Source organism: Emys orbicularis, chromosome 1 (genome assembly GCF_028017835.1).
Source record: "Emys orbicularis isolate rEmyOrb1 chromosome 1, rEmyOrb1.hap1, whole genome shotgun sequence".
Lineage (NCBI taxonomy): Eukaryota > Metazoa > Chordata > Testudines > Emydidae > Emys > Emys orbicularis.
The window spans coordinates 305341142-305367498 of NC_088683.1; the positions used below are offsets into that span (position 1 = coordinate 305341142).

At 40.6% G+C, this 26357-nt stretch overlaps 1 protein-coding gene across 1 annotated transcript in view; it reads right to left on the reverse strand.

The window, feature by feature from the left end:
- The window catches only part of VWA8 (von Willebrand factor A domain containing 8), a 263005-nt gene that overhangs the window by 153560 nt on the left and 83088 nt on the right, over positions 1-26357 (reverse strand). The window contains exons 14-18 of the mRNA XM_065414163.1: positions 20706-20874; positions 19816-19893; positions 6025-6140; positions 4881-4987; positions 2957-3063 (exon numbers count right to left, since the gene is read on the reverse strand). Of these exons, the coding sequence (XP_065270235.1) occupies positions 2957-3063; positions 4881-4987; positions 6025-6140; positions 19816-19893; positions 20706-20874 (577 nt within the window). The remainder of the gene's footprint in view (positions 1-2956; positions 3064-4880; positions 4988-6024; positions 6141-19815; positions 19894-20705; positions 20875-26357) is intronic.

Consider the following 26357-nt stretch of genomic DNA (forward strand, 5'->3'; position numbering starts at 1 on the left):
CCCTAGCAGGCCGGGCCAGTTTATTTACCTGCTGACGCCAGGTTCGGCCAATCGCGGCCCCCACTGGCCGCGGTTCGCCATCCTGGGCCAATGGGGGCGGCGGGAAGCCGCAGCCAGCACATCCCTCAGCCCGCGCCGCTTCCCGCCGCCCCCATTGGCCCGGGACGGCGAACCGCAGCGAGTGGGGGCTGCGATCGGCCGAAACTGCCGCGTCAGCAGGTAAATAAACTGGCCCGGCCCGCCAGGGTGCTTACCCTGGCGAGCCGCGTGCCGAACGTTGCCGACCCCTGCTCTAGACCATAACAAAAGGCAATATTTTAATGAGGCTTATAATCAAAGCTTAATATTGCAAAATCCTAACTACCCAGGTCAAAAGACTATCGAATGCACCATAATTTTTGAGGAGTAGGGGAGAAAGCTTCAAGGCAAATTACTTTATTTTCTTGCATACATATACACTGTAAATTTACAGCTGACCAGATTAGTTTTAGTCTAGATTTAATATCATGTATCCCAGCAAGCCACGTCCATTACATTTTCTGAGTTAATTGCTAAAAACATGGGAGTACTTCCTCACATTTCGTCATGTAAATAAACAAATCCTAAATTGTATAAGTAACTGTGCTCAAGTTGTTTCCATCAAACAACTATTTTTGCACAATAAATGCAAGTACTCATTAGAAATTGTCTAATTTTCCTAGCAAAAGGGTCCAAGATAGTATTGTAGTAAGATATACAGAGAACATTTACAATCATGTCGTGTTCATATAAGAGATTTGCAAATGGAAATGTCAAAATTCCACTGGCTTTGTCAATACATATTCAATGCCCCCCAATAGCTAGGCTAATTGGGGCATTTAGCACATATCTAAAAATCATTGTTCTTCTTTTGAGTCTCACAATATGCAGCCCAGTTTAGATAGCTGGCTCCCGCTTTGGTACTACATCTTCAGTTGCAGCATGCTGTGATTTCACAGCAATGCTGAAACCCCACTGGAACATGAAATGTTTTGGGGGCGAGTGTGCATAACGAAATGCTGGGTTTTTAATGACACCACACAATAATAATCGCTTTATTACCCATAGGCCAGTTTCATTCTCCAGCAGATTTTTATGGTTGTGAAATCATCATCAGAGAACTTTAGTGTGTCACACTGGGGTGGGAGCTGGCAATGCAGGACTAAAGAAGAAAACTAATTTTTAGTTGGCAATATGCTACTTTCTGACCGTTTTTTAGGAAGAATCAAACACACAGTGCTATTGTTGATAGATCTGGGGCAATTTCCTTTAGCCAACATGTTTAACAAAAATGCGACGCCTAAACAAAGCAAATAAATAATATTCTAACATAGGTCAGGTTCCGATTTTTGCAGTGCTTTCAATTTGCAATCACTGCAATTACTGTCTCCTTAAACAAGAAGATGGAAAGAGTAGCACAAGGGCATTATTCTAGGGTTTAGGATTTCATCTGTGAGAGTCCCAAAGTTAAAGTACTTTACTGAAATGACAGCACAGAACAAAACCTCAAACATCGAATTTTTCTAGGGAAAATTAAGAAGATTCTCACAAATTCACATTGCCCGCAGGGCCCACGCAGTGGAGGCTGCACTCTCTGCTCTGTGGAGGACCAGCAAATGAGGGGGGAAAGAAAGAAAAGGATATGAAAAAATGAAGGAAAGGAAACTCCCTAAGGAAGAGGCCCTGCCAGGCTCTAAAAGCTAGCACTAATAGGCAAACACTTCACAGGAGTGCTCTAGCTGCCTGTGCTGCCTATGAAAGGCAAAGCATTCTTGAGATTCACTCAGTGGGCAGGTCCTATGGCTAAGCATGCCCTGGACTGACAACTGACACTTCAGTGCTGTGGTGACCAGAAACCTACCGTCTCTAGTGAAGAGCAGTGGACCTGCCTTTGCTAGAACACTTCCCCTTTCATAGCATGTTCACAGACCCACTTCTTTGCTTTCTGTTATTTTTCTTATTCTCTTTCCCTTCATATACATTTTGGAATTTCTCTACGTCAGCTGAACAATGTGAGAGGGTGAAGTAACATTTCTATTAACACCAAATAGCATGATAATTGTGAGTACAGAGCAGAGATTTTAACCATTAGTAGCCATATTAGAGATTTGCATATATACAGCATAGTTCTTGAGCAATTCTTGCACTCTGATTAGCTCAAGATGTCTGTCAGCCAATTAGAATCCTGGGATTTGCACATAATACAGTTATTAAGAATACTGTACAGTGATTATGCAAATTAGACACTCAGAACCAATGAGAGTGCATAGACTACATAACTGGAGGGAAATTGTATGCTGCAGCGACTTTTGTTGTATTTCTGCACTCTAGAGATTCCATTTTAGAATAATAACTGAATATTATTTAAACAGGAGTGCATCAGTCTATGATTCGGCTCAGTATGCTGTTAATAAGCATATTGTTTGTGTATTAAAGTGTTACAAATAAAATTACTATGAACAGTGATAGGTTTTCAAAAATTCAATTGTTTTGGATTTTAAAAATGTATATGAGTAATTCCTAATCTAAATTGTGTACTGCAAGCTGCAAAACTTCAAGTTATAAACTTCTAAAAATAGGATCTTAGAAAGGAACTGTTTACCTATAACAATAGTGACTTAGGCAAGCTGCAATAATAAAACCTCTCAACACAGTATTTTATTGATTCACTATAAACAAAATCCAGGTTCAATAGTTGTTCGTTATTTTTTATGAATGTTCTACAAGATTTTTATAATCTCTTCACAAAGGGATGGTTAAGAAGCTTGATCTCTAGTCATCTGAAATGAGCACCAAACTTACCAACAAGATTACAATTTTTCAAGGATCACTGTTGCAGCCTGATGCAACCACTTCACAAACATGCTCTTTAAAAAAAACTTTACTACGGTGTTTAACAAACTCTATTGCATCTGTAGGGTCAGAGAAGTGCACTTACCTGTGTGTTCTCATAAAACAGAACATCAGGCACTTTCATTTTCTCATTGGGGTTATAAACAGGCATAGTGGCAGAGCCAATCCTCAGAAACCCATTATGTATTTCACCTATACATTTTATGAAAAACAAGGAATTACTTACAACACTGATTTGCAGATGTGTGGTCAAGAATACTGGTAATGAGATAATACATACATTTGTTGCAATTTATGGGTACAGCAAAGCTTTCAGAAGAAAGAGGACAGAAAAGGAATAGCATAAAGCCCTAAGGCTTAAAATGAGTTCCATTACAATGTGTGACAAATTGGTGATGTTAGGGGGATAAGTATCAGAAAGAACATTGCAAATTGTGACAGCTGCTTTGGCTGAAGCCTTAACTTGGTACTCCCTTCCTCTAATCATTGAGTGCCTTTAAAACTGTTTGACTGCACTCACCTCTTGGAGAAACAGCATGCCAGTTACTTCCTTTACACTTTAGGCAAGATAAAGTCACTGCTGGTTTCTCCATTCAGCACATTTTATACAAATGGGTTAATAACAAAAAATAGGCACATTTAAAACGTCAATGAAAAGTGGCTACATTTGCATATGTTGGGAAAACCTTCAGAAGTAGTTTGGAGAGAAAAATAATTAAAACCACTATACTGGCTAACCACAATAGTCTGCTACAAGTAGTTATGCTACAACACAGCAGTTCCAGATAGTCAACTCTGCCTCCCACAGATGCTTGCCCTTTTCCTCTATTCAGACATCCTGTTGGGTTCGATAAACCTGAACTGTAATACTGAGAAACTGCTCTCCATTGTTTGTTTTTATTTTTAGTTTAGTTTAACTCTGCTATGGTTTTGCAAATGGCAGAGTTACAAAACTGCTGGTAATGTGAACATTAATTTACTAAATCTGCTGTATTTTTGGTAGTTCTAATGTTGCACATTGTTAATGAATCAGGTTCAATCAGATTTATAAAGCAATATAAAGTTTGCATATTAGTGTCAGTTTTGCAAAAAAATTAAACTTTGTATGCAATGGAATGACTCTCTAAGTCATATTACTATAATTCAAACTATCCTACCTATATGAAGTTATTACTTGGCACCAATTTATACCACATATGTTTTGAAACTGAAGAGAGCCTGCATTACTAGATACAGTAGCTGTAGACATTTTTACTGGTACAGCATTTTCCAAATATATGTTAAGACATGTCCCCTGTTTTAAAGATCTAGCAATGAAAACAGACAAGAAACACACAGAAAACAAAACTCTCAACAACTGTGCAGGAGAAGAACAGCAAAGAGAGTACTGGTGAGGCTGTAAGGAAATGAAATAAGTTGAAAAGAAGGATTTAGTGGACAGGAAGTGACAGACTGTGTGATACATGACAGAAAACATGAAGCTGAGTGTGAGGAAAAAAAGATGGAAGCAGGAAGGCCGGAGGATAGAGAGGAGTAAATTGGGGGTAAACACAATAATGAACGAAAAGAGCTTTTTTGGGTCATATTAAAGAGGAAGCACAGAGTACTGGGGAGGTGGAGGATGTGCTGCAATGAAGAAAGATCTGGAAGACTCAATCACACAAAAATTGTAAGCCTGGACAACAAGAATGCTAATGGAGGAAAGCAGCAAAGTGACCCAATAAAGCAAAGTGAACAAGGACCCCATTGATCTGGGAGACTTAAAAATGTAACAGTCACACACAAAATTCCATGGGCCAGGCTACGATAAAGAATCACTTAAATTTAGGAAGAAAATTTAGAGAACGTATGTAGAGAAATACAGATACATCCCTTAGCTGTTGTCTTGCTAAAGAATGTATCTAAAGCAGGGCACACTTAATTAAGGGAACATTTAATACATCTTTTTGTGTTCAAACAATTGAGTAATGTTCATGAAAAATAAAAAACAAAAGGTGACAGAATCTTACAACTATAATCCTTCTCCTCTTGTTTCCTAATATCATCTGGGTTTATCTCAATCCCTGAATCCAGCAGATTTTTATGTAAAGCTGATCTTGCAAGATTTGGCAAAAACCTAAACCAAGGAGGGGGGGAAAAAAGGTCAGTTTTTACTTTGCTCAGGGTTCTTTTTGTCTTCCAAAATCAATGTGACACTTCACCCTGACCATGCCTAAATAATGTCAATTCCTGTCCCCCACTGACAGTTTCCAACTCCTCACCTACTCTATCTGTGCTTAGCAAAGGAAATGGGACCTCGTGCTACTGGAAACTGTCCGATTTCCTCCCCCCACATCAATAACTCCTAATTCCAAAGTTATATGGGTAAAAAAAAAATACAATCACAACATACAGAAAGTTGTAGCCGCCACGTATTCTTTAGACTTAATCTAAAATTCAGACCAAAAATTATATTAATATAAATGCTCATTTTAAAGCACTACATTGTTATGTGGGATTCCAGTGAAGAAGCTATAATGACGAATGAGTTAGGATGCTGGGGGGGACGATGACCTTGTTCCTTCCACAGTTAATGGGAGCAAGATCCTTCAGCTGTGACTGATCCCAGATCATACAGGCCCTGGGCTTCGACAGCTGAAGATTCTCAGTACCTTGGAGAATTTGGCCCTTAGACTTTCGTCACTCATATTTTCAGAACTTTTCATAATTGCTGTTGCCTTCCTTTGCAAAATCTAAGTTGTCTACAACTTTTTTTTAAAAATGCAATGCCTAAAACTAAATACAAACCTTTAACTGACACCTAACCACATTGTATTCCATTAATACAACCCTGAGTAATATTTTATCTTTTTTGAGACAGCATCACACTTTTGACAATCATTAGTTCTGAAGACCTATTTCTATTAAGTCATTAATCATATGCCACACACACACAGATTAGAAAGAAGTGCTGAATGATTTGTTTCAAATAATGTTTGAAATCTGGGAATTCCATAGAAGTGAAATCTAACATTCTTTGATTAGGGAGGATTGGAATAGTAGCACTTCTACTTTTAATGTCTAACTCCTTTAAAAAAATTAAACCATCTTTTTAGCATATTAGCAATTGTTTCACAGAGCCTTAAACTTTCACAGTAAAATTAGTATGGCTACCTGGAAAGACAGGCTTTATTGACAGCATGGTAGAGACTTTCATCTGGATACTGTGATAGCCGACGACAAATTCGTAATAGCTGTCGTGTGGACAAAGATGATGCCAGTGACTGTGCCTGCCAAAAATAAAAGGTAATTTTATTAATAGTCCTCTTGGATTTAAACCAGAACAAACGTGGAAAAAAACTATTTACATTGAAAGCAATTATTTCAAAATTTTGGTCTTAAACAGGTGCTTTCGTCCTCATATCCCAGTTTGTACTGCTTAATCCTTCAGAAGTCAGAATTCTGTGTTTGTGGCAGGAATCTACTACCATGGAAATCATTGTGTCATCAAAATGTCAGCATTATGATTTCACTGAATGAGCCAACAGGAAGAAAAATGTATTTGATAAAACAGATGTGTGCTATATAAGTTGTGTTAACATTATATTATTTATTATTAATTATTATTATTATTAGGAATTACAGCAAAAAGAAAAACAAGTGAAAATTAAATTATTTATGTTAAAGCTGATTTATTTGAAAGTTTCCTGCAGTAGTTTATGGCAGCGCCTCAACATATATGACATGCCTCTGCATATATTAGAGATACAGTATCCTGATTTCAGATCATCTCGCGTCCGTTATTTTTAAATGAATTTAGCATTTGTAACAGAATTGACATCCTGGAAATTGAAGTCTTCTATTTATTACCAGCTGAATATGAGCTCCCCATGTGATGCTCTAGCAAAAAGAGCTAGCATGATCCTTGGATGTATAAACAAGGGAATAATGGGCAAGAATAGGGAGACTGTATTACCTACTTATACAGTACTGTGCAGACATTACTGGAACACTCACAAAAACTGGGTGACTGGGCAACAAAATGGCAGATGAAATTCAATGTTGATAAATGCAAAGTAATGCACATTGGAAAACATAATCCCAACTATACTTATAAAACGATGGGATCTAAATTAGCTGTTACCACTCAAGAAAGAGATCTTGGATTCATTGTAGATAGTTTTCTGAAAACATCCACTCAATGGGCAGCAGCAGTCAAAAAAGCGAACAGAATGTTGGGAATCATTTGGGAGGGAATAGATAATAAGACAGAAAATATGATATTGCCTCTATATAAATCCATTGTATGCCCACAGTATGTATGCGTGCAGATCTGGTCACCCCATCTCAAAAAAGATAGATTGGAATTGGAAAAGGTACAGAAAAGGGCATCAAACATTATTAGGGGTATGGACCAGCTTCCATATGAGGAGAGATTTAGAAGACTGGAGTTTTCAGCTTGGAAAAGAGAAAATTAAGGGGGAATACAATCGAGATCTATAAAATCATGACTGGTGTGGAGAAAGTAAATAGGAAGTGTTATTTACTCCTTCTCATTACACAAGAACTAGGGGTCACCAAATGAAATTAATAGGCAGCAGGTTTAAAACAGGAGGAAGTATTTGTGGAACAATCTGTGGAACTCTTTGCCAGAGGATGTAATGAAGGCCAAGACTATAACAGGGTTCAAAAAAGAATTAAATAAATTCATGGAGGATAGGTCCATCAACGGCTATTAGCCAGTATGGGCAGGGATGGTGTCCATAGCATCTGTTTGCCAGAAGCTAGGAATGGGCAACAGGGGCTGGATCACTTGTTGATTACCTGTTCTGTTCATTCCCTCTGAACCACCTGGTATTGGCCACTGTCGGAAGACAGGATACTGGGCTAGATGCACCTTTGGTCTGACCCAGTATGGCTGTTCTTATGTTCTGGTGTCCACATATTGAAAGTTGGAGACGATTGAAAGAAGAGCTATCAAAATGATTCACAGTCTGGAAAATGTGCCTTATAATGAGCACTAAAGGAGCTCAATCTATTTAATTTATCAAAGAGAGATTACTCTTTAAGAGACTACTTGATTGCAATCTGTAATTACACAGGAAGAAGGTATCTGATTCATCTGAGGGTATGTCTATGGAGAATAGGGTGACCAGACGTCCCGATTTTATCGGGACTGTCCCGATTTTTGCTTCTTTGTCCTGCATCCCGACCGATGTTTGGTCGGGACACTGGACAAAAAAGAAATGTTGCGCTCCGCCCCGGCTCCGCCCCCCCACCCCGGCTCCACCCCCCCCTTCCCCCATTGGCTCCCTCCCCAAATCCCCGCCCTGGCCCCGCCTCTTCCCCAACCACATAGCATTCCTCCTCCCTCCCAGGCTTGCAGCATGGCGGCGCAAGCCTGGGAGGGAGGGGGTGGCGGCGGCGGTGCCTGGATCCTGGAGCTGGTGAGTCAGCTCCGGCACCCGGGCACCCGGCGGGCAAAGGGGGGCTGGCAAGGGAGGGAGACGGGGGCTCAGCTTTGAGCCCCCCGCCACGACAGAGGGCTCCTGCCCGGGCCGCTGCACCCGGGACCGGGAGCAGAGCCTGGAGGCTGCTCCATCCCTGCAGCCCGCGGGGTAGCGCGGTGGGTCCGGGCGGGGGCAGCGCGGAGCGGGCGGGGGCCGGTTGGGCGGCGTGGGCCGAATCCCTGCTGCTGCCAGGGAGCCCTGTGCCTCTCCTTCCCGCTCGCGGCTGCGGCTCCTTCCCGGCAGGATGCACCCCCCGGCCACATGCGGCACACGTCCAGCTGCTCCTTCCCGGCGGGAGGAAGAGTAGGCGCGGGGGACGCGCGCCGCATGTGGCCGGGGCGGCGGGAGGCGCGTCCTGCCGGGAAGGAGCCGCAGCTGCGAGCGGGCGGGAGAGGCGCGGGGCTCCCTGGCAGCAGCGGGGATTCGGCCCCTGCCGCCCACCCGCTCCGTGCTGCCCCCGCCCGGATCCACCGCGTGCCGCATATGCCCGTGGCGGGCCGGGGGGCGGGAGGCTCCGCGGAGAGGTCAGCGCGCGGGGCCGGGGCCTGCTAATGCCCCCGGCCCCTTTTAAACGCCTTTTTTTTTTTGCTCCGCCCCCCCTTTTTTTGCTCCGCCCCCCCTTTTTTCCCCCTGCCCCCCCCCCCCCCCCAGTCCCGATATTTTGGACTGCTGATCTGGTCACCCTAATGGAGAATATACTGGCATAGCTATGTTAGTGCAGGTATAATCTATAATGTATAATAATAGCATTATCCATAATGGCATAATCCCCTAATGTAGACACAGCCTATACCAATGGCAGAAGTTTTTTCATTGATGCAGAAATACCACCTCTGCAAACAACAGCAGCTATGTTGACAGAAATAACAGGAGTACTTGTGGCACCTTAGAGACTAACAAATTTATTAGAGCATAAGCTTTCGTGGGCTACAACCCACTTCTTCGGATGCATATAGAGTGAACCATATATTGAGGAGATATATATACACACACATACAGAGAGCATGAACAGGTGGGAGTTGTCTTACCAACTCTGAGAGGCCAATTAAGTAAGAGAAAAAAAACTTTTGAAGTGATAATCAAGATGGTTCAGTACAGACAGTTTGATAAGAAGCAAGTGTGAAAATACTTACAAGGGGAGATAGATTCAATGTTTGTAATGGCTCAGCCATTCCCAATCCCTATTTAGCCCTGAGTTGATTGTGTCTAGTTTGCATATCAATTCCAGCTCAGCAGTCTCTCGTTGGAGTCTGTTTTTGAAGTTTTTCTGTTTTAAGATAGCCACCCGCAGGTCTGTCAAAGAATGGCCAGACAGGTTAAAGTGTTCTCCCACTGGTTTTTGAGTATTATGATTCCTGATGTCAGATTTGTGTCCATTAATTCTTTTGCGTAGAGACTGTCCGGTTTGGCCAATGTACATGGCAGAGGGGCATTGCTGGCACATGATGGCATATATCACATTGGTAGATGTGCAGGTGAACGAGCCACTGATGGTATAGCTGATGTGATTAGGCCCTATGATGGTGTCACTTGAATAGATATGTGGACAGAGTTGGCATCGGGCTTTGTTACAAGGATAGGTTCCTGGGTCAGTGTTTTTGTTCAGTGATGTGTGGTTGCTGGTGAGTATTTGCTTTAGGTTGGGGGGTTGTCTGTAAGCGAGGACAGGTCTGTCTCCCAAGATCTGTGAGAGTAAAGGATCATCTTTCAGGATAGGTTGTAGATCTCTGATGATGCGCTGGAGAGGTTTTAGCTGGGGGCTGAAGGTGACAGCTAGTGGTGTTCTGTTATTTTCTTTGTTGGCCCTGTCTTGTAGGAGGTGACTTCTGGGTACTCGTCTGGCTCTGTCAATCTGTTTTTTCACTTCAGCAGGTGGGTATTGTAGTTTTAAGAATGCTTGATAGAGATCTTGTAGGTGCTTGTCTCTATCTGAGGGATTGGAGCAAATGCGGTTATATCTTAGAGCTTGGCTGTAGACAATGGATCGTGTGGTGTGTCCTGGATGGAAGCTGGAGGCATGTAGGTAAGTGTAGCGGTCAGTAGGTTTCCGGTACAGGGTGGTATTTATGTGACCATCGCTTATTAGCACAGTAGTGTCCAGGAAATGGACCGCTTGTGTGGATTGATCTAGGCTGAGGTTGATGGTGGGATGGAAATTATTGAAATCATGGTGGAATTCCTCAAGGGCTTCTTTTCCATGGGTCCAGATGATGAAGATGTCATCAATGTATCGCAAGTAGAGTAGGGGCGTTAGGGGACGAGAGCTAAGGAAGCGTTGTTCTAAGTCAGCCATAAAAATGTTGGCATACTGCGGGGCCATGCGGGTACCCATAGCAGTGCCGCTGACTTGAAGGTATATATTGTCCCCAAATGTGAAATAGTTGTGGGTGAGGACAAAGTCACAGAGTTCAGCCACCAGGTTAGCTGTGACATTATCGGGGATACTGTTCCTGATAGCTTGTAGTCCATCTGTGTGTGGAATATTGGTGTAGAGGGCTTCTACGTCCATAGTGGCCAGATATAACCGCATTTGCTCCAATCCCTCAGATAGAGACAAGCACCTACAAGATCTCTATCAAGCATTCTTAAAACTACAATACCCACCTGCTGAAGTGAAAAAACAGATTGACAGAGCCAGACGAGTACCCAGAAGTCACCTCCTACAAGACAGGGCCAACAAAGAAAATAACAGAACACCACTAGCTGTCACCTTCAGCCCCCAACTAAAACCTCTCCAGCGCATCATCAGAGATCTACAACCTATCCTGAAAGATGATCCTTTACTCTCACAGATCTTGGGAGACAGACCTGTCCTCGCTTACAGACAACCCCCCAACCTAAAGCAAATACTCACCAGCAACCACACATCACTGAACAAAAACACTGACCCAGGAACCTATCCTTGTAACAAAGCCCGATGCCAACTCTGTCCACATATCTATTCAAGTGACACCATCATAGGGCCTAATCACATCAGCTATACCATCAGTGGCTCGTTCACCTGCACATCTACCAATGTGATATATGCCATCATGTGCCAGCAATGCCCCTCTGCCATGTACATTGGCCAAACCGGACAGTCTCTACGCAAAAGAATTAATGGACACAAATCTGACATCAGGAATCATAATACTCAAAAACCAGTGGGAGAACACTTTAACCTGTCTGGCCATTCTTTGACAGACCTGCGGGTGGCTATCTTAAAACAGAAAAACTTCAAAAACAGACTCCAACGAGAGACTGCTGAGCTGGAATTGATATGCAAACTAGACACAATCAACTCAGGGCTAAATAGGGATTGGGAATGGCTGAGCCATTACAAACATTGAATCTATCTCCCCTTGTAAGTATTTTCACACTTGCTTCTTATCAAACTGTCTGTACTGAACCATCTTGATTATCACTTCAAAAGTTTTTTTTCTCTTACTTAATTGGCCTCTCAGAGTTGGTAAGACAACTCCCACCTGTTCATGCTCTCTGTATGTGTGTATATATATATCTCCTCAATATATGGTTCACTCTATATGCATCCGAAGAAGTGGGTTGTAGCCCACGAAAGCTTATGCTCTAATAAATTTGTTAGTCTCTAAGGTGCCACAAGTACTCCTGTTATTTTTGCGGATACAGACTAACACGGCTGCTACTCTGAAACCTGTCATCATGTTGACAGAAGCATTCTCCCACCAACATAGCTGCATCTATGTTGGGCTGGGTCAGCACAGCTATGCTGGTCAGGGATGTAGTTTTTTCAGACCCTGACAGAAGTAGCTATGGTGACCAAACTACTATTGGGTTCTTGAATCTAGCAGCAAAGACACAATAATGTCTGAAAGGGTTTAACAGTTGATGTCAGAAAAATTCACATTAGAAATAAGATAAAAATTTTATAATGAGGGTAAATTAACTATTGGAACAAATTGAAGTCTTTAGATCAAAACTGAAGATCTTTCTAAAATAAATCTTTTTGTTCAACCACAAGTTATCAGGTGAAATTCTGCGTCCTGTGTTATGCAACAGTAAAGATTAGATGATCATAATGGTATCCTCTGGCCTAATTTATGAATCCACAAAATAACTACATAGCATGGGTGACAAAAATACAAGCTTCTCCAAACCGTCCTACCAATATTTCTAAACTCTGCTTGACTGAGGCCACCTGTAGAAGCAAGATAACAGTTCAAGAGCCAAGCCCATTCATTCTTGAGTCTCTGCTGAGACCATTTACAAAAAGTGTCAGTCACTGTTAATTAAATAGTAGAGATAGGCAGGAAAAGGTTTTCCTGTCATGTTAAAATTTTTGAGATTTCAGAATTTTTTCCCATCTCGAATTGAAATGAAAAATGAAAAATCTCAAAAATTTTCATGAACCAAAAGTCCAAAAAATAATTTGGTTTGGGTCAATCAAAATGTTTCATTTTGATAATTAGAAAGTAATAAAAGGAACCACTGACCGGAAACACACATTTCAATGCACAGCACAGGCAAGCTATTTATATTATATATATATATATATCCTAACCTGTGATGTGTATGATTATTTTATATACATATATGCACATCTCACATCATACTGCTCTGCAGGTATCTTCCCACAGTGAATCATTTGTCTGATAGCATACACTTTCTCTGTATATTTCAGAATGCTATGGATGTGAGAGAGACCCTTTTTTTAATCACTCTGTTCAGACACCAAACACTTTACAAATGAACACATTCCCTTTTGTAATATATATTGTAAAAGAACCACGTAAATACCAATATGCCATAAATAAGAATCGGCATTCACCTGCTTTTATTCATTCATAGATTCATACAGTTTAGGGCCAGAAAGGACCATTATATCATCCAGTCTGACCTCCTGTATATCACAGGCCATTAAGTTGCATCCAATTACCAACTACTGAGTCTAATTACTTGTGTTTGACTAAAGCCTTAGTTGTGTTTGGTTAAAGCATAATTTCCAGAAAGGCATCTAGTCTTAATTAGCAGATATCAACAGATGGAGAATCCACCACTTCCCTTGGTAATTTTTTCCAGTGCTTAATCATCTGCATAGTTAAAAAAGTGTGTCACATTTCCAATTTGAATGTGTCTGGCTTTCAGCTTCCAGTCACTGGTTCTTGCTATGCCTTTCTCTGCTAAACTAAAGGGCACTTTAGTACCCAGTATTTTCTCCCAGGAATGTACTTCTACACTAATCAAGTCACCTCTCAATCTTCTTTCTAATAAGCTAAATAAATTGAGCTCTAAGTCTCACACCATAAGGGATTTTCTCCAGCCCTCAAATCATTTTTGTGGCTCTTCTCAGTAATTCATTAGAGTCCACTCCATCCCTCCTGCACCGATGTTGGCCCCCCTGATGGAAACTAGTCTCTTCCACTCCTCTATGTAATGTGCCACTGCTTCCATATGCTCTCTGGTGTTGAGATTAACTGTTCTGCCCTCCCTAAGAGTTCTTCTTCATGGTTTCTCTTGGGGGTACTCATTTCCTCACACCACTTGGTTTCCACTTGACAGTTTCATATGGGAGTCTGTGTGCTGGCATCTGGAGTACATGCCCCAAATATGTCCAGCTGATCGTGGTGGAAACAAGCTGCTGGTCTGTGATTTCTCAGATCGCTTTGTAATGAAATCTTTTCAACCAATGGCCAGAATCTTTCTTAGGCACTTATTTTTGAAGGTGTCTAGTTTTAGTAGATCTCCAACTCTCACAGCTGTATGTTATCAATGAGATTATGTTTGAACTGAAAATTCTCAGTTTTGTTTTGATGATATATATATATATTTGATTTCCCTACATTGTTAAGTTTAGTACATGCTGTGAATGCCTTTCCTATCCTTGATGTCACTTCCTTTTTGAGCTCTCCATTGGCCAGTAAGTTACTGAGACAGATACGGCAATTTCCTGCAATAAATTTGAAAACCCTTATTGTGTTAAGGTTATATATCTTTGGATTTCATTATATTAAAAATGCAAAGTTTATGTAATGTCTGGGTGGGTGGGTTGGGGGGGAGGGATGTACCCAATGACCAACTTAAACCCTGGGAAGTGTTATGAGCTTCAAAGGACTATTTTAAACCATGTGCCAGACATGAATGAACTTTTGGGACAAACAAAATTAAGTGGGTTTCCCAAGAAATCTCTAGGGGGGAGTAAATGCAAATGTACCACCACCCAGATATGCAAAATCCCAGCCTTTTGAAGATATACCCTGAGGAGAGAGCACTGTCTTCCAATCACCTATTACATGAGGGCAAGATCAAAGGCACAAGATGTACAAAGAAACAGGTTGATTGGTGCAGGCTATGTACTTGTTCTAAGCTAACACCTGTTTTGAACTTGCAACCATGGAAAAGCCCCTAGGTGGGATTTGAAGGACTAATCACCTGCGATAGCCCTTGCTGGAGCTGGGGGAATAGAGGAGATCCCGCCTAAGTTATTAGAATGTGTGTAGGTTCTTTTATTATTTTTAATATGTTTGCTCTGTAATTCTATCACCATAAGAATAAATATGCTTGTGTAGAAAGGGCTGTGTGGAAACTATAACTGTTGGCAATTACGCTGTTTATAGCTTCTGAGGAGAAAGCAAAGCAGACTTGCTTAGGCAGTTTGTCTTGCTGGGGAACTCACAGTGTAGGCAGGGAATTGTGAAGTCTGGAAAAATCTTGGTTAGGAGGGAGAGAGATGCAGGTCTCCAGCCAAGAGAGGTGATGGTTGAGGTGCTGGGAAACTAGGGGAACCTTGCTGGATCACAGGGGGGAAATACAGGTGCAACTGCCCTGAACTGTGACAGGTGCTGCCCAAGTTGATGAACTTTTCTACTCACTTGATATTTTTGCCTTCTAATGTGATGTTACCGCTTGAGGTATGAGTTTCAGAGACGTTTGTTTTAGCACAACTAATTCTGAGCCTGCTAGGTCTGCTGTTGCTGGCAGGTTGTCTGTCTTTGTATGTAACTTTTTTGAGGTGTCACTCAGTAGCACAATATCATCAACGAAGTCCAGGTCTTCTAAGCATTTGCCATCTACCCATTCCATTCCTCTGTTTGTCTTGTTAATAAACTTCTTCACTATCCAGTCTATGGAAATGTCAAACAGCGGAGATAAAATGCAGCCCTGTTTCACACCTGTATCCACACTGAACCACTCTGTTGTCTGGTTGTTCACCCTAACAGAAACAACGAGGAGTCCTTGTGGCACCTTAGAGTCTAACATATTTATTTGGACATAAGCTTTCGTGGGCTAGAACCCACTTCATCAGATGCATGGACATTCAGAAACCAGTAGGAGAACACTTCAATCTCCCTGGTTACTCAATAACATATCTGAAAGTGGCACAAGGACTCCTCGTTGTTTTTGCTGATACAGACTAACACAGCTACCACTCTGAAACCTGTCAACCTAACAGAGCACTTCTCATCTCTGTATATGGCCTTGATGATGCTGACTGTGATTAATCTGTGAACAAAAAGTATTGCCAAACTTGAAATGAACAAAGATATTGTTGATGTTAGGCCTCAAACTTCTGCTTTGCATAGGTAAAAAGGGCAAGCTTTCCAGAAGTAAAAAGGGCACGCTTTGCAGAGGTAAAAAGCAAGAAGCAAGCTAAAACTTGTGGTCAAAATGCGCTGCAACCAGATAACAATCTATGCTGACTCCTATGTGGTAAAATAATCTATAAAATAACTGGCTACAAGAAGATAAATAAGCCTAAATTATACAATCTAACCACATTAAAGATTTGGCCGACCCTAATTGGTTGGTCTGTTTTAAAACACTGCCGACAGATCAGATAAAAAGTACGAAGGCATGGGATTGTGTGAGTGTTTCGGCCATAAGGGAAATCTGACCCACACCCCCTGAACCGAAGGGACGTGCACTTCTTGACTCTCCATACCTGGCCAGTGCGGAAAACGGCCGACTGAAGGATAACATATTTTCGGATGAATGCACGGTAAGTTTATGGAGTAAAGAAGTCTGGTTGCTTGAGCTGATTTGATCTCAAGTCTGTATCGATACTATAGTGTTAAGAATAGTAGTAAGTAGCTGATGAATAATAACTTTACATATACTTGTGCTTGTCTTCAGTATAACTTGCCATTTATATTAATTCTTATTCAGTGTTGGTCTTTATTCTTGCTTTTCTTATTTTGTCTGTGTTGCTTTTATAGTCTAAAGTGATTAAAAACCTTTTCTCAGGAATAATCAGTAGTTTTAATTTTTTTTATACGGACACTACTCAACCTTATTACATCTGTGTTGGGTGGTGGGAAGTAGTGATCACCCAGGGCCCAATTAGGGTCCTGACGCGTGCCTCCTTCTTCCTTTATCTCCGCACTGACAACTTTAGCTGGTATTCCATTGGACTAAAGACTATTCCACAACGTATGTCTGTGCAGGTTGTCAAATGTCTTTTGAAAAGCTTCTCTGTACCCTAACTTTTAAATATCCTTTTAAAAATGTGGACACCAGAACTGTAGGCACTAGTCTACTATCGGTCTCACCAATGCCATATATAGAGGTAAAAATCACTTCTCCACTCCTACTCACTCCTTTGTTTGCATATCAACAGATGGCATTAGCTCTTTTTGCCACAGCATCACACTGGGAGCTCATGTTGAGTCACTTGTCCACTATGATCCCTACGATACAGCATGTAATCCCCCAATCTGTAGGTATGGCCTGCATTCCTTGTTCCTAGATAAATAACTTTGCACTTGCCTATATTTAGGGCCCTACCAAATTCACAATCCATTCTGGTCAATTTCACAGTCATAAGATTTTAAAAATCATAAATTTCATTAATTCAGCTATTTAAATCTGAAATTTCACGGTGTTGTAATTGTAGGGTCCTGACCCAAAAAGGAGTTGTGGCGGGATCGCAAGGTTATTGTTAGGGGGGTTCTGGTACTGCTACCCTTACTTCAGCACTGCTGCAGCTGGCAGCACTGCCTTTAGAGCTGGGCAGCTGGAAAGCGGTGGCTGCCGGCCGAGAGCCCAGCTCTGGAGGCAGAGCCGCTGCCAGCAACAGCGCAGAAGTAAGAATGGCATGATATGGTATTGCCACCCTTAACCTTAAGGGTGGCAATACCATACCATGCCATCCTTACTTCTGCACTGCTGCCTGCAGAGCTGGGCCATCAGTCAGCAGCCGCCACTGGCCAGCCACCCAGCTCTGAAGTCAGCAGCACAGAAGTAAGGATGGCATGGTATGGTATTGCCACCCTTAACCTCTGCACTATTGCCTGCAGGGCTGGGCCCTCAGTCAGCAGCCGCCGCTCTCCAGCTGCCCAGCTCTGAAGGCAGTGCGGAAGTAAGGGTGGCAATATCACGACCCCCCTAAAATAACCTTGTGAGCCCCCACAACTCTATTTTGGGTCATGACCCCCAATTTGAGAAATGCAGGTCTCCCCCATGAAATCTGTATAGTATAGGGTAAAAGCACACAAAAGACCAGATTTCAAGGTCCGTGAAGCATTTTTCATGGCCATGAATTTGGTAAAGCCCTAGCTATATTAAATGTATTTTGTTTGAATGGGCCCAGCTAGCCAAGCAATTCACAACATTCTGGATGACCACCTTGTCTTCATCCTTATTTATCATTCCACCAATCTTCGTTACCATCCACAAATTTTATATTTACTTCCAGATCACTGGTAAAAAAACTGAGTAGCTGTGGGCTTAGTACCGACCCCAAAGGAACCCCACTAGACAGGCTTCTATTCAGTGATGATTCCCCCACTGACAACTCCTTTTTTTGAGACCTGTCAGTTAGCCAGTTCTTAATCCATTTAGTGTTTGCTTTATTGACATTGTATAATGCTAATTTTTAAATCAAAACGTCATACGGTATTAACTCAAATGCCTGACAAAAAAATCTAAGTATATTACCTCTCCGCACTTTACTTAATCAAAGTTGTAATCTCATCAAAGAATGAAATGAGCTTTTTCTGACAGGCCTATTTTTCCATAAAACCATGTTGACTGCCCCTAATTATAATCCCATCCTTCAGTTCTTTATTAACTGAATTCTGTATCAGCTTTTCCATTATTTTGCCTATACTTACCCAGGTCATCCCACTTGCCCTGTTTGAATATTGGCCCAACATTAACATTTTTCCAGTCTTGGGGAATTTCCTCAGCATTCCAAGAGTTATTAAAAATGAATAATAGCAGACCAGAGATCTCCTCTGTCACCTTTTTTAGGACTCTTGGGTGGAAATTATCCAGATCTGCTGATTTTAAAAGACTGATCTCTAACGTCGTCCTGGGTTACTAATGGACTACAAATACTTCATCTCATGTGAAACAAAATTGCTGTCCGCTAAGATGTGGACAGTGCACTTTATTTCTTCCTGAAATGCAGCCAATCAAATCTAAACAGTAATATGGTGGAAAACTATTACTGGTGCTAAACTCCTGAGAGTTGAGGAAAGTAGATTTCTGTGTATAACCTAACCTAACACAAGTTACACGTGCACATCTATACACTTATGCTGGGTGACGCCAATAAAAATATTTTAAACTTTTTTTTTGCAAAAAGAAAAACATCAATACACTATGTTAGCTGTCATTGAAATTAATTTTTAAAACTGAGTCTTGACTGTATCAGTTTTAAAAGAGTTCTGCAGTTTTTGTGCCAGTAGTAATTTTTTTTTTACATTACTGCTTTAGTAGAACTGCCTACTATAGTAACACTACTAACAGTTCTGAGTCCTTTCCTCTTTTCCCCATCTCTCTACCTCCCTGTCTGTATTTTCTAATTGCTAGATAGTCCTCCTGCCCAAGTAATCCCAAAACAAATGCAGGTATCAAATTTAAAATTACAGTACTAAAATATTGTATTACACATAACAGTAATTATTAAGGGGAGGCAATTTTAAATAATTCAGCAAACAACTTAAGCACATTCTTTAGTCCATCCCTATTCAATAAAACACTTCAGCACGTGCTTTTAAGTCCCATTCCTATTTTATGCATTTGCTTAAGTTATACTGACTACAATGTACATGTAATACTACATGACTTCACTAGAATTTGAGCACACATGCTTAAAATTATGTACATGCCTCAATGCTTTGCTTAATCAGGTCCTAAATGAGTTTATTAAAAATAAAAAAGTTGCCACATGTATATAACACAAGAAACCAGTGTTTGATTTCCAGGGCTGGTTTCTCAAATCCCATTCAAGCAGAGTCTAAGAATACTGTGCTGGCAGCACACTCTGCTCCTGTGGCCACTTCCAAGAAGTGAAGGGATTGGCTCCAGAATGAGCCTAATCCAGCCTCCACTGGTCAAGATAGGTCAGCATAAGGCAAGAACCTAAGGAAATAGGAAGCATCCTCACATTGCTGGAGAAAATAATTCCTTTCTTGTGCAGAGATAAAACCCTGACTCTGAAAACAGCTACACATATAATGACACGTAGAATGCAAATCTGAAAAACTAGACTCACTGTGGGGTCATTTGTCTCCCGAAGCTTGTGTGTTAATGATAACAACTGTTCCACCGCAACCGTGGGCACATTTGGAATCTGTTTGAAAGACAAAAAAAGTATTTGATATATATTTCATGTTTATGTATGCATATGTAATTTATATAGACACACGCGTATGCACCTACATAAACACAGCCTGCATATATGTAGTGCATATACATTTATTTCAAATAACCAAAAAGGAATAATTGTGTCACAAAATATAAGAATATACGGCAGGGGTGGCCAACCTGTGGCTCTTCAGAAGTTAATATGCGGCTCCTTGTATAGGCACCGACTCCAGGGTTGGAGCTACAGGTGCCAACTTTCCAATATGCCAGCGGTGCTCACTGCTCAACCCCTGGCTCTGCCGCAGGCCCTGCCCCCGCTCCACCCTTTCCCACCCCCTCCCCTGAGCCTGCAGTGCCCTTGCTCCTCCCCCTGAGCCCCCGAGCCCTCTGCACAAAACAGCTCATCGGGAGATGCGGGGAGGGATGGGGAGGCACTGATCAGCGCGGCTGCCCATTGGCAGGAGGCGCTGGGAGCAGGGGAGCTGATGGGGGGCTGCTGACGTATTACTGTGGCTCTTTGGCAATGTACTTTGGTAAATTCTGGCTCCTTCTCAGGCTCAGGTTGGCCACCCCTGATATATGGTAATAGAAAATTACCAAGATGAATTTATACTAATTACAGTAGAAGATACCCTAGACTTAAAAATCAAGGAGTCACTTATGCTGTGTGAAAGGATTTCACATCATATAAGAAAAAGGAGTATCTATTGTATATTAAAATATTCCAGTTCGTAATCATATTCAGCATTTTAAATAGAAACCAATATTAATAACGGCCAAAGCATTGCAAGTGCTTACCATTTCTTTAATAACTTGAATTTCTTCATTCCTGGTGAAAGACTTAACATTATGGAACAGAAACAGAGTTAAAAACTCTGGGCCCAACCATTGCTTTGTGCTACTTCCTATGACAGGAGGCTCTGCCAGGGCAACTATTCTGAATGAGGAATGGATAGGAAAGATGGACCTGCAAGAAAATATTTTTTTAAATGCATTACCTGGTCGAAGCAGCAAGTAACAAATCTGAACTTACAAACTCCACCTGAGGTACAATCAATCAATCAAGTGAATTATTGTATTAAGCCACAGCCACAATTTCAGGACATTCGCAATGCAACATAAAAAAAATCAAAGCTGACAAAAATTGCATAATGTAACTAGCAATGTAAAAAACTAAATATATCTCTCATAAGTTGTAATGCCTACAACGTTACCCAAGTTTTGGCTTCATCTACAGCATTACCTGCATGCTTCAAGTTGAGCAAATAGCATTAACCACGCTACCGTTTGTTTACTCTTTTGTATGTATGAAATACACAAAATTTACAAATGTGATGGTTTTGAAACATTCTCCAAGAGTATCACCTAAAACAGTATTACTAAAAGGCAGATCTGGGAGGCAACAATATCTTTTGAAGCATCAACAATGGGTAACTTCTTCTACTCAATTAGACAGACAGGAAAGATAATTTTGTAGTTACGGCACTAGACTGGAACTTAGGGAGGATCTGGGTTTAATTCTCATCTCTGTCACAGACTGACTTTGTGTGTGACTTTGAGCAAATCAGTTAAAACTGTCTGTGTCTCAGATCCCCATCTGTAAAATGGGGATGATACTATCTCCCATCCATTGTCTCTCTTTTCTATTTAGATTATAAGATCTTTAGGGCAGGGATTTTCTTTTAATATGTTTCTATACAGTGCCTAGCACAATGTGACCCTGATTTCACTTGGGGTCTCCAGGTGCAACTATTTATACAAGTAAATAATAGCAATTCAGATGTAAATTAGTTGGATGTTGCAATATGGCATGCAATATTTACTCAGCACCTCAATTATAATTCCAGACAAATAATTTAGTATTCAAAAATGAGAAAATTGTAATGCAATCATTTATATTTATCCTGCCTATTTTCATATGCTATTTTGCACATAATTCTGTTTGAAATTAGAATATTTTGGGCCAAATTCCATCTTTGGTTATTTTGGGGGGGAAATTATGGGTGTAAAGAGGGTAACCGAAGATAGAATTTGACCCTTCCATTTAAATTACACAATGTATAGCTTAGCAGGCAGATCTGGTATATACAACAAGGATTCTGATACAGCACAGCATATACAGGGAACACCTTTGAAAAACTGTTCACTGAATATGCTGTGCTGTATCAAACTCCCAAATCAAAGCAAACAAAGTGGGTGGCATCGGTTACTCTCAGCCTAAAGTCATAAGCCCAGAAGCTACACCCTGGTTGATAAAAATAGAAAGAAACGTCTGAAAGCATCATGTGAAATAGGAACCAATGGGTATTTCATTATCTCTACGCACAGAAAAGGTCAGGGAACAGTGACCAACCTTATTATAGGAGAATCTGTTTTGAAGATAGGAGAAGGAATGTTTAATTTTCGATTAACCTCTTCTTTTCATTAGTAATAAAAATATTAAACATACATTTAGCTCACTCCTGGCCCTGGCCCTTTCACAATGCTTCTGTGTCATAAAGGATCCAAAACTCAGTCAGATTTCCTCAGCTGGGGATTCCCCCAGTGCCATGCATTAATGTGGTAGGGAGTGGATGAGATGGGTAACACAGCCAGAGCACAGTGCACTATGGCAATCCCCCTTATGGGAATAGCCAGTTAGGCACAGTTTTGAGCTGTTCTGAAAAACAAGCCCCCAGATGAGCCAAAGATCAAGAGTGGGGAGACACAAACAGCACACCCATTGCCCCCCACTCCTCTCAGGGATAAAGAGTACATCTGAGGATTTAATCCATTATTTCTGAATTAGCTACCAGCAATAGTATTCCAAAAAAATCTTTGAATTTTTAGAATTGCATATTTTAGTAACTTACAAATAGAAAATTTCCCTGGCAAAGGAACTTTTAATAAACCAGCTATTCTAACATTAAAAAAGAAAGCTTTCTAACATTAAAAGCTACTGCACTTTGGAAAGCTATTTACAAATGCATTTCTCTTTTTGTTCTCATTAACCAATCTACTGAGCACTTTACTTGTATATTCTCCTCTTCATCATTTGCTCTGTGGCCTGGTGCAACATCTGTTTCAGTTTCCCAGTTTGTAAATGGGAACAACATTCATCTGCTTCACAAGGTGTTGTTTGGATTAATGTTTGTTCAATCTCTTGAAAATGTAAAGCCAAATATTTAATTATTATTTTTAAAAGGGCTTAATCCTGCAAGCTGGAGAGAATCCTCCATCCAACGTCAACTGGAGATGAGGTTGTTCAGTACCCTGCAGCACATCCCTCAGCCCGCGCCGCTTCCCGCAGCTCCCATTGGCCTGGGACGGTGAACCGCGGCCAGTGGAAGTCGCAATCTGTCGAACCTGCAGACGCAGCAGGTAAACAAACTGGCCCGGCCCGCCAGGTGCTTACCCTGGTGAGCCGCGTGCCAAAGGTTGCTCTAAATCATCATAGCCACTGTTTCTTTGTGGAGCTATATTCATTAAGTGTATGCCATGTTTGATCACTCTGCAGACAGAAGCCATGTAAGTAACCCCAAAGCCTAACACACTAAAACCTAGAATAAAACTTACTGGAGGGATTTGCAATACTTTATTAATGATGAGTACCAGACATCTTCATTCTTTCCTCTTGCCTGTTCAATCTGTAGGTCAGACAAGTAGGGGAGATCATGAGACCCTATTTCTCTCCACCAAGGGGTAAGAAGAATCTTAGGCCTTGTCTACACTACAGGGGAAATTCGATCTAAGCTACGCAATTTGAGTTACGTGAATAGCATAACTCAAATCAACGTAGCTTAGACCTACTTACCGCGGGGTCCACACTACGAGATGTCAACAGAAGAGCGTCTCCCATCGACTCCCCCTACTGTTCTCAATCCAGTGGAGTACAGGAGTCTTCACTAGACCCACTAAATCGACCGCCAATGCATCGATCGTTGATCCCTCTGTAAGTGTGGATAAGTCCTTACAGAAAATAACCTCACTGAAGCTTGAGTAGAGAATGCAGTCCCACCAGTACAATGCTAAAGACTGATTTCTTGTCTTTGGCACACAAATAGCATTCCCTTGCTGCCTCACATAAATTTTTCATTTATTTGTCTTTTCCTCTTCTACAGTTTCACAAACCATCATTTAATACTGCAATCAAAATGAGAACGAATGTATAAGTGGTGATCAAAAGCGTATCGCCACACGAGAATATAATTATGTGTCAGAAGGTTAGGTGTTTGCATATGAAATAATTCTGTAGTTCATGTATTGACAACATAAATTTAACTATACAACTATAATTTAAAGGGGCTTAAGATAGAGGACATATATTTAAATTAAAGGGAAAAACTATGCTGCATCTTTTCAAATATTCCATCACGTATCCCTGCCAGAATAAAAAGTTATCAAGCATCTGTTTCCTTTTTACTTTTCTGCAATGTATAACACACTGGCTTGGATTATTGGGTTTTTTAAATTAACTAACTGCTTTAGTATATGTTCAAATACACTAAAACTGAATGAACAAATAAAAATAAGTGAAAATAAACAACTCAGAACTAAAGGGTGGTGAATATATTCAGTTAAAATTTAACAATATTGGAGCTTCTATTGTCTACAAAATTCACCTTCTGCAACATTGCTTATATTTGTCTCATATGCTGTATATGCTCTCTTTTAGCCTAGTCACATGGACAGTAATTCACTGCCTTAAGGGTGTTAAGAATACCCACCCATGCATTATAATCGGCTCCTTTCAGCTTTTGAAGCAAATCTGATTATATAAACATTTCTATATTTTTCTCTAATAGCTGCCTTTCTGTTTACTATACTAAATGTTTAATATGTGGAAAAGTCTAAAAACAAAACAAACAAAACCATCCAAACAGGTTAAAATACTGTTTCATAGAGAAACTAGTGCTTTGCCCTATGTCTGCCAACTGTATTTATAGTTATGGAATGCCACCTTCACACTATCTGCCTCAGCAAATGATTACGTAGGAAAATTCTACACAGAAAGCCTGCGTATACATTCTGAATCAATTTTAAGTGATTGCATTTCTTCACTCAGAACTAGTTCAACATAGTGAATCATACAATTCTATTAATAGCTAAAACTGTGCAGCAACAATTTCTCTATACGTAGAGGGTCTTTTTAAGTCCCTTCCTCATCACCAGCATAGATTTCTTCCTCCATTATCCATAATCTACAAAATAAAATTTCCCCATGTGACTGGATGCCATTGTACCTGGACTGTTGAATAATAACACCGCACAACTGGCTAAAGAGAAGGCCAGTGGAAACAATTTTCAATGCAGGCAGCTAGCTAGCTCATAGATAAAAGGCCTTCAACTGGCCAATGAGTATCCTCCATCCCCATAACCGCAAATCAGCTTCTTGAGCTCTTGTCATGTCTGACAGAGTCATCCCACCCACCCGCGCAGCACGTAATCCTTGTTTAAAAAAATTAATGCAGACTATGGAAGTAGTAACGTGGTGGAACATCAAGTGAAAATGTAACTGACAGCACGTGTAAGATCTTTTGAGTCAGAAATAAATTTTATTAGCTCTCAGAGAAGTTATCAGCTTTAACATACATCCTCCAAAAATTTTAATTCAAGAATAAAACTATTATTTTTAGCCTGCAAAACCAGAAGTAATATTGTAATATTATCTCATTTGATTTTTGTAACCTAAACAAATAACATGCCACCACTCCACTCAATCCCTCAAATTCTACCCTTCTTAATTAAAAATGTTTGACTCTCAGGAACACATGTAATTTCTCTGGGTCATAACAACGCCTGTGTAATTCTCCCTTCTCCTCCAAAAATAAATAAAATAAAGTGATGTTAAAATAAAGCAGTTGTTATTCTGTCAGAAGAACCATCTTATCAGCTTTGGAAATTTTTATTAAGTGTTGGGTTATAAAGTATCTAAAATACTACAGATTTACTCTGGGTGGGCATCTGTGTTCTTATTATTGAATAGGTGCCCAGATTTCAAAAATATGTTAATAGTTAATTAAAGTAACTAAAAGAAAGCAGGTATAACCTTTCCCATCATGTTTACTTTGCTATTAATCCTTTTACAGATGAAAAGATCACTTGAAAGATTTGTTCAAACGTTTCTTGCTTCTTTAGAAGAGGATACCTTCTACAATTCCTCTAAAAATGCCTTTTCTTTTCATTCTTAAAAAGGGAAAACCCTAAGGAATTTGCCCCATATCATCCAATCTCCCCAATTAATTTGGATTTGAGAATTTTTGCAAAAGTTTTGGATCACTGGTTGGAGTCTGTTCTCCCATGTCTTATATCAACTGGTCAAACAGGTTTTATTAAAAATAGGAATTCAGTTTTAACATTCATATAGTACAGAGTCTAATTGGATAACCAAGAAAAGTAGTATCAACTTGCCTTGAAGAGGTGTTTTATTTCACCTAATTTACTACCAAGAGTCATTGAGGTAAAAGTTAT